At 37.2% G+C, this 12,878-nt stretch overlaps 1 protein-coding gene across 1 annotated transcript in view; it reads right to left on the reverse strand.

Annotated features, from left to right (window-relative positions):
- LOC124356580 overlaps positions 1–12,878 on the reverse strand; it is a 337,667-nt gene that overhangs the window by 33,669 nt on the left and 291,120 nt on the right. The window contains exon 2 of the mRNA XM_046807663.1: positions 9,075–9,183. Coding sequence (XP_046663619.1) covers positions 9,075–9,183 — 109 coding nt within the window. The remainder of the gene's footprint in view (positions 1–9,074; positions 9,184–12,878) is intronic.

Below are 12,878 nucleotides of genomic sequence, written 5' to 3' on the forward strand. Positions count from 1 at the left end.
GGCCAATTCCCAGATTAAGGAGTTTGCAGTACAAGAAACGTCAGTTGGCTTGCGTCCAGGGTGAAAAGTTGTGAAGCGAAAGGGACGAAGTAGTTAGTGGAAAGGATAAGCTGAAATATCGAACATCAGACAAATAGGCCATTAGAACTTCTTCTTCCTTGTCGACTTAAAAAGATTTAGGTTTCTACAACTTTCCCGGTTGGACTCTTAATCTTAGCTTTTTAACAACTTGTGGTAACACTTGCGAAAATATTGATTACTACACAATGATAGCAAGGAAGAAGTTCGCCACACCACGTGTCGTACCTAGTTTCTAACAACATTAAGGTTTTTATTGTGTCTAAAACAAGCTGAAGGAAACAGGATTTTTGTTTATGTCTGCCGAGACGATTGCCTTTTTCTAGTAGCCTCTGGTCAGTCGTAGGTGGTTGGTAGACGAATGCAGACGTATTGTGACCTGTATTCTGTAGTTCAGTTTTAATGATTAGTGTTGTGTATAGTTTTTTATTAAGTGAATTGTTTAGAGTTAGTGAAGTTGACACACAACATGGTGGTTGTGATTCCTGACTTAGGCGTGCCACATCGCTTTGGTATGATTTGTTTATTTTAACCTAGTTTGTAATTGTTCATTAGGTTAGTTATTTACATGAAGTAGAGATCAGATTGCAGATCTCGAAACGTGGTGTTACTGATTTTCTTGAAAATGTCCGGAAAAATCATGTTTTCTTCACAATCCTTCTATAGTAAAAACACTTCAAAGAAAGGATAAAACAAGCTTTTGTAAACCGCTGTGTCATGGAAGATTGCCGCCTGATTTAAAACCGCCTGCAGCGTGATCATTTTGACGCTATTGTCGTCTTTGCGGCTCTGACCTTTATGATTCTTCTTCTGATGAAATCAAACAACAGCCACTGGACACAAAATTGGAGTTGTTTGATGGGTTATCAAATTGTTCTTAGAAACATGCTGTGGTGACTGAAAAATGATCTTGGGTGTATTTGGCATGTGACGGACATTGTCATACAGCAAAACATGTCTTCGATAAAAATAGAGAACACTTCTTGAAACTTCTAATAATCCTTCTAATAACGGGTAAATTGATAAATGTCCTTCAGTTTTCACTTTACCATTCGCTTCATGGTGATTATTGAGGGCCATCCACTGCATTGTTCACCATGAACATTCTTTTGTCCATCTTTAAAAGCTCTTACCCATTTGAGTGCTAGTATATTACTTATAATGGCATGTCCATAACTTCACAATTCTGGTAGTGAATTTCAACTGCTTTCGCGCCTTTAGCACGAAGAAAAAAATAACAGAAAGTACACCTCATTCGGCGAGATCTTCGATTGACGGAGGAATTTGAAATTTGACTTAAGAAATGTAAAAAAGATGAAGGTAGAAAATGCGCAAGCGTGGGACATCGACTGCAGCGCTGAAGCGGCGGAATTTCTAAACTGTAATTAATTATAAAGCATGCTTTGTACAGTTTTGTACAGAAGCATTCTAATTTATTCTTAGAAAAGTACAAGCACTTGGAAAGGGTTGAGGGAATATGTTCCCCATCAAGAAGAGTCTCATTGGAAGCCTTCATTGTTTCTCATCAGCACGTTTTATTATCAACAATCATAAAATAAAAAGTGTTAGCACTATTAAGCCTTAAATATAACACGTTATTTTGACGCTACTTTGATGAGTCTACTAAATCTATTAAATAATTTTGAGTGAGAGCTGGCTAATGTTGACATTTTGATGTGGGATAGTTCATCCACACTGGGCAGCTATTAAAATTTATAGCTACTGTGGGCCTAGGTTTAATTTATATACGCGCCGGCCACTAGTAATAGGTTATTATACCAAATAGAAGTTGCTCACTGTATAATTATAGACTTTCGGCAGATTAGCTCGTAGGTGTTTATTTTATTATAATAAAATAAATCTGAAGAATTCATTAAAATACTGACATGACATTAATGCTTGGTTTCGGTGAAGCCTACCTACAATCAACACATTAAAACATCCATATTTATAAAAATTTCAATTCCAGTTTGCAAACTGAATCTCGACAAATGCGCAAGGAGTTGTAATATAATTGTACCCCAACACACGTTCATATCGTTAATTAACTATTGATTTAATTACATTACGATTATGTGGATAAACAAAACTGTAATAAAGTACATTGTGTATTAACGTTCTATGAGTATATTCAAAACTTGTAATTCATTTCAGCAATACTTATTTTGTATGCTCTTTGTATTGTTAACTCTTTCGCTATTACTGTAATTACTTATAATTCACGTTAATATTACACGATTTTTAATCATATTATTATGTTGAAAGGTAAGTTAAAGTGTCACATCATGTACATTTAATTCATCAAACAGCTATAATAAGCTATAAAAGCAACCAAACAATTTCAACAACAAATCTTTCTTTGACTTTGAGTATTAGTTTAAAACTCATACTGCAACATTTCTTGTTTTAGGATACCAAGGAATATTTAAAACACGTCATAGGAATCATGCATTAAACATTATTCAAATCTTACATTTAAATAATATACGTTTTTATATGATAATACCTTTTGCGGGCACACCATTATCTCAAAAATATCAATAATACTTCGAAACCAATAATAAAATAATTAAAAGCTTAACGATAGTGAGAAAAGAAAGTGGAACGTTGAAGGTCCAGACTCAAGGGAACAATTATTCCAAGCTGACAACTCTATTTATTAATATTCTAATTGAAATATCTCGACTATACATCTTTCTTAATTTTAATTAACTTCATAATTATTTATTTTAAGACAAACACTAGTATAACTAGTTTGAAAAATTACATTTCAATATTGTATAAACTATATAACTATTGAATTAAATTACCTATATATATATATATAGAGCATCGATTAATTTTATCAGTTGGAAAATTTTACATCGGGCTTTTAAAATAGTCTCCGAACAGGTACATATATGTTTAACCGTTTAGCTAACCAGGACAATCCAATTATCCTTTGTTTAAAGTTTATTATTGACGATGGGGGGTTTGAAGGGATAACAGGATTTCGGACATCTGCCATCGTTATAGGTTATAAAATGTATAACACAAACGTTTCGAGGATCGGAATCTATCCTCTTCGTCAGGTGGGGGAGGTATTAATTCATGAAAAATAACGAACAGAAAGAAGTAAAGAAGGAAAGAAGAGGGTTCAAACGTACCAAAAAGCTGCTTGGAGACCAGTCCAGGCGTTGTCACTGCACAGGATGCAAGTTTTTATCCTCGTACTTGTGATTCGTGATTCTTTTTCTCCTTTACTTCTTTCTGTTCGTTATTTTTCTATGTATTAATACCTCCCCCTCCTGACGAAGAGGAGAGATTCCGATGCTCGAAACGTTGTGTTATACCTTTTATAACCTATAAACGATGGCAAATGTCCGAAATCCTGTTATCCTTTCAAACCAGTTATAACAACAATCAGTAATAACAATTACAATAATTGGTGGAGTTTACCAGTTATAAAATTGCAATGTTAACAATTTATTAGTAAGAAGTTACTTAACTATTTCATCTAAAATCAAGATCCAACTTTTGTATGAGAGGAAACTTTCCTATAACCATGTGACCTGCGAAGTACTGTATTTGGATACAAGTATTTTAACACAAGATAAGTTAAAGGCACACCACGTGTCGCGTAACAGGCTTCGCTACGGTTGTAAGCAAAATTTCAAATTTATACAGCTCATTTCATTCTCTAGACGTGCTGCGGACAGATAGTCACACGTACAGTGACACAGAAAGGAATGGTTTACATCCGAACGAAAGAGAAATTGTGTGAGCCATGGGTACACATGCACAATTATAGAACTCATTCTTGTCTATGTACATATAAACTTTCATACAAAATTAATTTTACAAACGAAATCTTTTTTGAAGTATCTCGCCAAATAATATATTAATATTTTTCTTCTTTTAAGTTAGCTTTTATTAAGTTCAATTAAAGGTTCCGGTGAACTAGCGACTCTAACCGGATCAAGCAACGTCGAGCGTGGCTGCTGCTAGGATGGGTGACCGCTGAGCGATTCTGTCCTTGCAAGCTGCCCGCCTGCCCGGCCGTTGGTGGTGGTTCGGAAGTCACCTTTAAGCCGTTGGTCCCCAGGTTGAGTGTTACAGAGGGCTTCTTAGCCCTAACTTCGCCTGGTAAAATGAGACTACTTTACTTTACTCTACTGTATCGTAAGCCTGTACTAAAATCAAATATTGCCACTGACTTTTAACATTGACTCCAATCTATTATATATTCTTTTCACTATATACTGTACACAGTTTGTTTACAAATTTATTTATCCAACTATTTTTGAATCGTGGTTACCCATAAGGCCAATGTACAAATATTCGCTAATGCTTAGCCAAATGTCATGGAGTGACATGGATCTTAATCAAACTCAGTACTCCTCGTATATAAATGAAGCTTCATGCAAATCTTCAAGTCTGCAGGTCAGTTTAATTTCGAGATATTGTTCGGACAGACAGACATATAGACAGAAAATAAACTTTTCTAGTGCCACAAATAATAGGCTTCACCAAAGCTTAGCCAGTAACTGGGCGATAAATAGAACTGATATTGTCTATAACTAAATGATGCATTGTTGATTTCTTTAATTTACCAGCTCAAAAACCAATATAATGAAACCTTTAGACGAAGAAGGATCAACCGTGTTAAAATTTCAAGAGAATAGTAATTTTGAAACGACCGATTGTTATTTGGAATAGTGTGCTATAAAAAATAAAGATCAGTTATCTAATAAGACAAGTTTGTGTAACAAGAAAAACAAGGTTATATCTAAAGAATTGAAGTGGTTGTTACAATCGCACAAGACTAATGCCGGATTTACGTGGTTGTAAGAAGCCTAGTTATAACTCGCACTGCTGCCACCCTACGCATAGGCAAGAGAAAAATGATACACTGACTAGGCTAGACAGAGTGGGAGAGTGCGATATTTATAGGTCGACAGTCAGACTGACAACTGGACTGAGAGAAGTAACTGCCTCCGTAACTGATTTGTCTTTGTCCATTTAGTATATTTCTATTTGAGCGAAGCTTCTTTAACTTCGTTAAGGAGCGGGATATGGCACCGTGTTTTCTGCTTACTGGATAGCGACTAGGGACAGATTTGATTATGTAAAGTGCAGCCATTCAGAAAAAGGGGAACTCTGACTCCATGAGAATGTTCTCTTTGAATTTCTCGAACAACGAATGATAAGAAAATACAAGACATTTAAAATGTTAACATTTAGGTACCGTATATAGGCATTACGCCCTGTAGTTTTTAATATGTGATGTTAAGATAATATACAGAAAGGCTAATTTCATTATTTTTTCTGAATAACATTAATTATCTTAGAATGCGGTTCAAACGAAATGGCATGTAGAAAATATAAACCTTCCCCCCAAACGTACAATAATACAATTTCATTATTTCAAAATATTACATGAAGCAAAACACTGCAATACATAATCAGGGATATTGTTTTAGATTAAAGTAAAAGAATGCACTTAGATTGTAAAACCAAGTATTTTGATTACTTTTATGCGTAGGTTACTATTTTGTTTAAAATTTGCTCTATTGTTGACGATAGTCAATTTGAAAGGAAGACAACATTTCGGACATTATGTGTTACAAGGATAGAACAGAACGTTTCGCGGACTTGATATCTATCCTCTTCTTCAGTTGTAAAATGGCTTACTGCATAGGGTTAAGCAAGCACAAACCTTGTATATGGCGATGACCCACCAATGTCAAAAAAATTGACAACAGACCAAAAGATGAATTACTCTTGTCATTAATGTATTAAGGTCTTTGCCCCTGAAGAAGGGGGTAGGTATCATTCCGCGAAACGTTTTACCCCATAAGATATTAATCTATAGTCTCAGGAATTTGGATTAAGAAGTAGGTATCTATTATTTTAATTTCGTTAAAACTTGGCAACATACGAGGCACAAGCGATATCGTGATATTCAGCCGGTAAACAACGGTTTGGGGCAACAGTACTCTGTTATATTACTGTCGGATGAGTACAAGAGTAGGAACTCTGGAAATGGAGTGTGAAGCAGAAATAGGCAAGAGGAATGGTGACAGTGGACCGAGAGGAGGGGCGAGGGTACGACTAATAACCACTTTGTCACAGACGCAATATTTCAACTCTTCTAATCCGCCGACATCTTGAAAGGTCGTTTTTATTTCCACAAAAAACACACTAATCCACTCGAGCATCACATTTTGCTAAAGCCCACGTACCTTGCGGGCTCTCTGTTGGAGTCTTATTTGCCAATTTTGCCATAGTACTCGTACATTGCGGGCTCTCAGATGGAGTCTTATTTTCCAACTTTGCCACAGACCTCGTAAATTGCGGGCTCTCTGATGGAGTCTTATTTGCCAACTTTGCCACAGACCACGTACATTGCGGGCTCTCTGATGGAGTCTTATTTGCCAACTTTGCCACAGACCTCGTAAATTGCGGGCTCTCTGATGGAGTCTTATTTGCCAACTTTGCCACAGACCTCGTAAATTGCGGGCTCTCTGATGGAGTCTTATTTGCCAACTTTGCCACAGACCTCGTAAATTGCGGGCTCTCTGATGGAGTCTTATTTGCCAACTTTGCCACAGACCACGTACATTGCAGGCTCTGATTGAGTCTTATTTACCTTCTTTGCCACAGACCACGTACATTGCAGACTGTTATTGAGTCTTATTTACCTTCTTTGCCACAGACCACGTACATTGCAGACTGTGATTGAGTCTTATTTACCTTCCTTGCCACAGACCACGTACATTGCAGGCTGTGATTGAGTCTTATTTACCTTCTTTGCCACAGACCACGTACATTGCAGGCTGTGATTGAGTCTTATTTACCTTCTTTGCCACAGACCACGTACATTGCAGGCTGTGATTGAGTCTTATTTTCCAACTTTGCCACAGACCTCGTAAATTGCGGGCTGTGATTGAGTCTTATTTTCTAACTTTGCCACAGACCTCGTAAATTGCGGGCTCTCTGATGGAGTCTTATTTGCCAACTTTACCACAGACCACGTACATTGCAGGCTGTGATTGAGTCTAATTTACCTTCTTTGCCACAGACCACGTACATTGTAGGCTGTGATTGAGTCTTATTTACCTTCTTTGCCACAGACCACGTACATTGCAGGCTGTGATTGAGTCTTATTTACCTTCTTTGCCACAGACCACGTACATTGCAGGCTGTGATTGAGCCTTATTTACCTTCTTTGTCACAGACCACGTACATTGCAGGCTCTGATTGAGTCTTATTTGTCAATTTTGCTACAGGCCACGTAAAGTGCGGGCTCTCTGATGGAATCTTATTTGACAATTTTGCCACCAACTAAGTACATTGCGGGCCCTCTGATAAAGTCTTATTTGCCAATTTTGCCACAGACCACGTACATTTCAGGCTCTCTGATGAAGTCTTATTTGCCAACCTTGCCACAGACCACGTAAATTGCGGGCTTTCTGATGAAGTCTTATTTGCCTATTTTGCCACACATTATGGTATGTATATTGCGGACTCTCTGATTGAGTCTTATTTGCCAACTTTGCCACAGACTACGTACATTGCGGGGTCTCTGATGGAACCTTATTTGCCACTTTTGCCACAGACCACGTACATTGCGGGCGCTCTGATGGAGTCTTATTTGCCAACTTTGTTACAGAACTCGTACATTGCGGGCTCTCTGGTGGAGTCTTATTTGCCAATTATTTGGTAGATATCGAACACGGAATACATGGCGTTTACATAATTATCGTTTTGCTTACGGAATACTCATGATGAGAGCAACACATATAAAAATGATCCATTAAACTATACGCGTAGTACAACTTAAATTCATTGCGACATTAAAGAGAGCACTGATGCTTCGTCAGACCTTAATATTTCAAATCCACACTAATCCATAGTTAATCCAGACTGAATAACCAAATAACACATTAGTGTATAAACGTTGAATTAGTTATTACAATCGTCTAGTTTCTTAAACTTCAGAAGTTTGAATATCGCTAGGATCATGAAAAATGCCAAAGGACGGCGGGTGACCCCCATTTACAACAGTTAATAGGCCTTTCAAGCCATAAAGACGTCGTTTCAATCAAGATGTCTGCAGCATTAGAGGGCTGACAAATTGGAGATCGGCCGCTAGTTTTTGTGGCTGGACCACCGAGACCGTGCCTCACCGCGTCGCTTCGGGTCTGTCGCTAGATTTATAAGGGGCAATAGCAAACTTTTACACCTATGGTGTCAAATTTATATTTTTTTTCAAACCATTTTTTTATTTTGTAGAAGGGGTGAATTTTAATTCCACAATTTTGCAATCTAGAGTTTTTACAATTATTCAATATTTCCTGACCCTACCACTTAATAGGTCTTATAAATATTAAATTTCAGTATTTAAAAAACGTAATTTCAACTCTTCTACGAATACGAATAGTTATGCCATACCAATTTCAACTATATTGCTCATTTCATTAGACTACGTGTGTTCTCATGTTAAAATGCCAGATTACTGAATTGATTACAAATTTATTTATCCTGCGATTTTTGCGTTGCCGTCATGGTTGACGTAAGAGGCTCAGTTCTTGATGTTCCTATACAAATGAAGTTTCGTGTAAATGAGTTATCGTGGGGACTAACAGACACGTAGACAGACACAGATGAAATGTTTTTCAGTGTCTCGTGTAAAAATAGTAAGCCTTTGCTACCCCTCAATTAATAAATACGATCGGTCCTCCTCCGTAGACTAATGGTTATAGTCTCGGCTCTCTAACTGAGAGATCACGGGTTCAAATCCTGGGGAGATCCAATCATGTATAGACACGAAACAGTGGGTGCACTTTTAAAATAAACCAGTGTACATCGAAACCAACATAGCTGAAGCTGAGGCTTAAAAGAGAACAAAAATATATGATCGATTTTCAGGACTATCACTACTTAAACATAATACTTCAATGACGTTTCAGTTTTTTTAAGGTGAAATATTTATTAAACTTCTGAATACTCACCAGGTCTGAGTAGCCCGGATCTGTACACTTGAAACAGGTTATCTACAGACTTCCTGTTGCCCATGTTGTCCCATTTCCAACTCGTGTAAGAATCTCCTCCTCGGGGATTCTGGAACAAGAATAACATCTTAAATTCTATTGTAATATACGGATTGAAGAAGTCAGAAAGAATAGAATTGTGAACTTTATTCGCTGATTTGAAATTGAATACATAAAACTTCGATTAAAATAGAAAGGAAAACACATTGAAAGACGTTTTATACTTTAAATGGGAAACCTGAATGTCTTTAGTATAACGTACAGAATGAAAAAGAAACGCAAGAATGTCATAGAATCTATGTAAGGATAAAACAGAAAAGTGTTAGCGTCAGTGGTATGAAGACACAATAAGATTTAAGGTTTTTTATAATTCACCAATGAATTTTAACCTAAACGTATTTTAAACACAGTGAAAAATATGTATTTAAAAACCAGCTGTACTTTTTGACTAAGCAACCAATTGATTTTAATCCCATAAGAACAGTGTTAATCCTCAAGCATTTATTTTTTATCGTAATAATGGGAGGTTTCTCTTTAAAAAAATATAATATAAATTAATGCACATCCAAACAAATTATTAAAATTTTCTTTTTCCAAAATCAAAAATTTGATAGGACGCGAATTGATTGCATCTTAAAAATGAAACATCCGCCATGATTTTACGACTACAACAATGGCGTACGGAGTTTAAGGTTTAAGGCTGTAGTGGGGGTAGTATAATTATTATGGGAGCTGTCTCTTTTTTTAAACGTGACAAATACGCCTTCAAAGACTCTTTTAGTTTTTCGATATTTTTTAACTGATTATTCAAAGAAAATCTCGATCTTTGTTGTTATTCATAGTTTAAATATTTAAAAGCATGTGGATTTATATTAATAAGATCTTCAAAATAAGTCATCTCCTTAATGCTACAATAAAAAATAAGGGTGTTTAAAAACACCTATAATGAAAAACTGCATGAGATTTTACAATGTTCTTATGGGGAAATCCCAAGGGCGTTTTGCAACAACAAGCTCCTAAAAAACATTCGTAAATGTTTACAATGGCTCTTGAATTTTGGAGTAAAGGGTAAAATATTTGGATCTCAAATAGTTATTCGACCTTGGAAGTTGGCTTAGCCAGATAGTTGTATAAAATGAGATAAGTTTGTGTATTTCCATTACTTTTCTTACCAGAACATTACAAGTTTGTAGGATGTGTAATGCTAGAGGTGTAGGTTTACGTAGACACTCGTAAATCGGAAATGAGAGTGTGTCTTTTATGTACGAACGACTGCCCATGATTTAAAATAACTACAAATAAACTTCTCATGTTTTGTTGTTTGTAAGATTATTTTGTTCTCTTACGACAAGAAGCTTATAAATTGCACTTAGTCCTGTAAGAACCTTAGCGCTGCTTCCGGAGTGACAGGATATTCAGGATGGGTAAGGTTAGGGGTGGGGCCGCCTCCTATCGAGATCCATGAGGAAGAATTAGGGTACTAATCTCAAAGTCATGTCCCTCCGGAAGAAGGGGAGGCCAGCTCTGAAGCAGCCTGTCCAGTGAAAGCAGACAGGGGTGGTACTCCTTTGTTGAGGCTAGCAAGGACCTCTGATAGTTAGGGATCGAACCTCACCAAACTCTAACAGTCATCTCCCGCAAGTAGATTAGACATATCGAACTACCCTTGCACCCCAGAATCTCGACATTTGCGGTTAGTGATGTGTCGCTACTGGGCACCCATAAGGTTGCCCAGATTTAAGTGACATATCGGTTTTTGCTGTGCCCAGTGTAGGTTCAACTGGAAGGTATAAACCAGCCAGAAGTGATCCCTGCTGGTTTGTGTTTGTAAGATTAAAACCTCGAGGGAACTTGAGCGTTTGTAAAGCGGAGATCGTGATAACCGGTCAGGAAACTAACAACCGGTCAAAATTAAATTAGAAGAGAACCTAACCTCAAATGACATGGAGTAATAATTAACACGTAACCCTAGCAGAGAGATGTGTATCCGACTCAACACCTGATTAACAACTGATTAATGGTCTTGTTATGCGCTCTAGCGGCGACCGCGGCTACTACACAAAGGTCTGATCTGCCCACGAACATGCCCGGTCACGTCCCCCCCCACCATTCTGTACTTTGTAACCCCGCCACAAGGCGTTTTATCGTGCACAGGGCTCTTTTAAAGATTTACAAGGGTCGTTTTTCAGTCCGTCCTAATGTTAGAACGTTTGAATTTTTCACAAGTAGTTTATCTTCCTACATTCTTTAGGCTCAATGTGTGTTACGTATTCATTGGAACGGTTGCTTTTTGTTCTGATTTTGATAACTTTTTTAAATGCTAAATACGTTAGTACTCTGAACTTACTATAGTTGGTGCAAAAGTTGTAGACGTCAATATTTGGGAACAAAATACAATAATAGTCGAACTTAAAGTAAATAATTTATTATTGCATGTAGGATATTATAAGAAGATTAGAAATAAAAATAATAGTTGTTATTGTCCTGCAATAATACTAATTCGATAATAATATACGGATTCATATAAAATTAATAGTACGAATCTAATTATAATGCATCTTTATTACCGAAATTTTACGTCTGTCACTATAGGTGGAAACACACTAAACTGTGTGTTATTGTAAATTTATGAGGAAAAAGGAACGTATAATATAATGTAACAAGTAAAAGGATAGTTCTTCATAATGGATGTATTAAACTATTTAGGCGCCACCGACGCATGTCACACGTTTATGGAACATCATTCCATAAATAAAAAAGAACTATTTCGAACAAATGAACTAATCTTGTTTGGGATGGATCGTTATTCTATGATGACATGAATCTCGTCTCTCTGATCAGGAGTCGGCAGGAGGTCCTGGAGTCCTGATACAAACTATTTAGAGCAAATGAACTAACCGAGGATCGGACACACATGTCAGGATAGATTGTTATTCTACGATGACAGGAATATTGTCTCTCTGATCAGGAGTCGGCAGGAGGTCCTGGAGTACTGATACAAACTATTTAGAGCAAATTAACTAACCAAGGATCGGACAGACATGACGGGATAGATCGTTATTCTATGATGACAGGAATCTCGTCTCTCTGATCAGGAGTCGGCAGGAGGTCCTGAGTCTTCACAGATACAAACTATTTAGAGCAAATGAACTAACCAAGGATCGGACAGACATAGCGGAATAGATCGTTATTCTATGATGACAGGAATCTCGTCTGTCTGATCAGGAGTCGGCAGGAGGTCCTGAGTCTTCGGCAGATACAAACTATTTCTAGCAGATGAACTAACTAAGGAACGGACAGACATGTCGGAATAGATCGTTATTCTATGATGACAGGAATCTCGTCTGTCTGATCAGGAGTCGGCAGGAGGTCCTGAGTCTTCGGCAGATACAAACTATACCGAGCAGATGAACTAAACAATGATAGGACAGACATATCGGAATAGATCGTTATTCTATGATGACAGGAATCTCGTCTGTCTGATCAGGAGTCGGCAGGAGGTCCTGAGTCTGCGCCTGATACAAGGCGCGATACACCCGGGGCTGTTGAAGCCTGGCTGCTATCGATGGTGATTTATCCATTAGTGAATCAATAGATGGAAATTGGGTTGAGGTGTTGCTCTCACACTTTCTCTTAGTAAGATCGTAAATTGCCTCCGGCGTTTTGTCTACTTTGTTGAGGTATTTGTAAAAACACATCCGTGTTACCTTTTACGGCAAAAAACTATAAAATTACAACACGACCCCAATGCAATTAATAGAATAA

Source organism: Homalodisca vitripennis, chromosome 3 (genome assembly GCF_021130785.1).
Source record: "Homalodisca vitripennis isolate AUS2020 chromosome 3, UT_GWSS_2.1, whole genome shotgun sequence".
Classification (NCBI taxonomy): Eukaryota; Metazoa; Arthropoda; class Insecta; order Hemiptera; family Cicadellidae; genus Homalodisca; species Homalodisca vitripennis.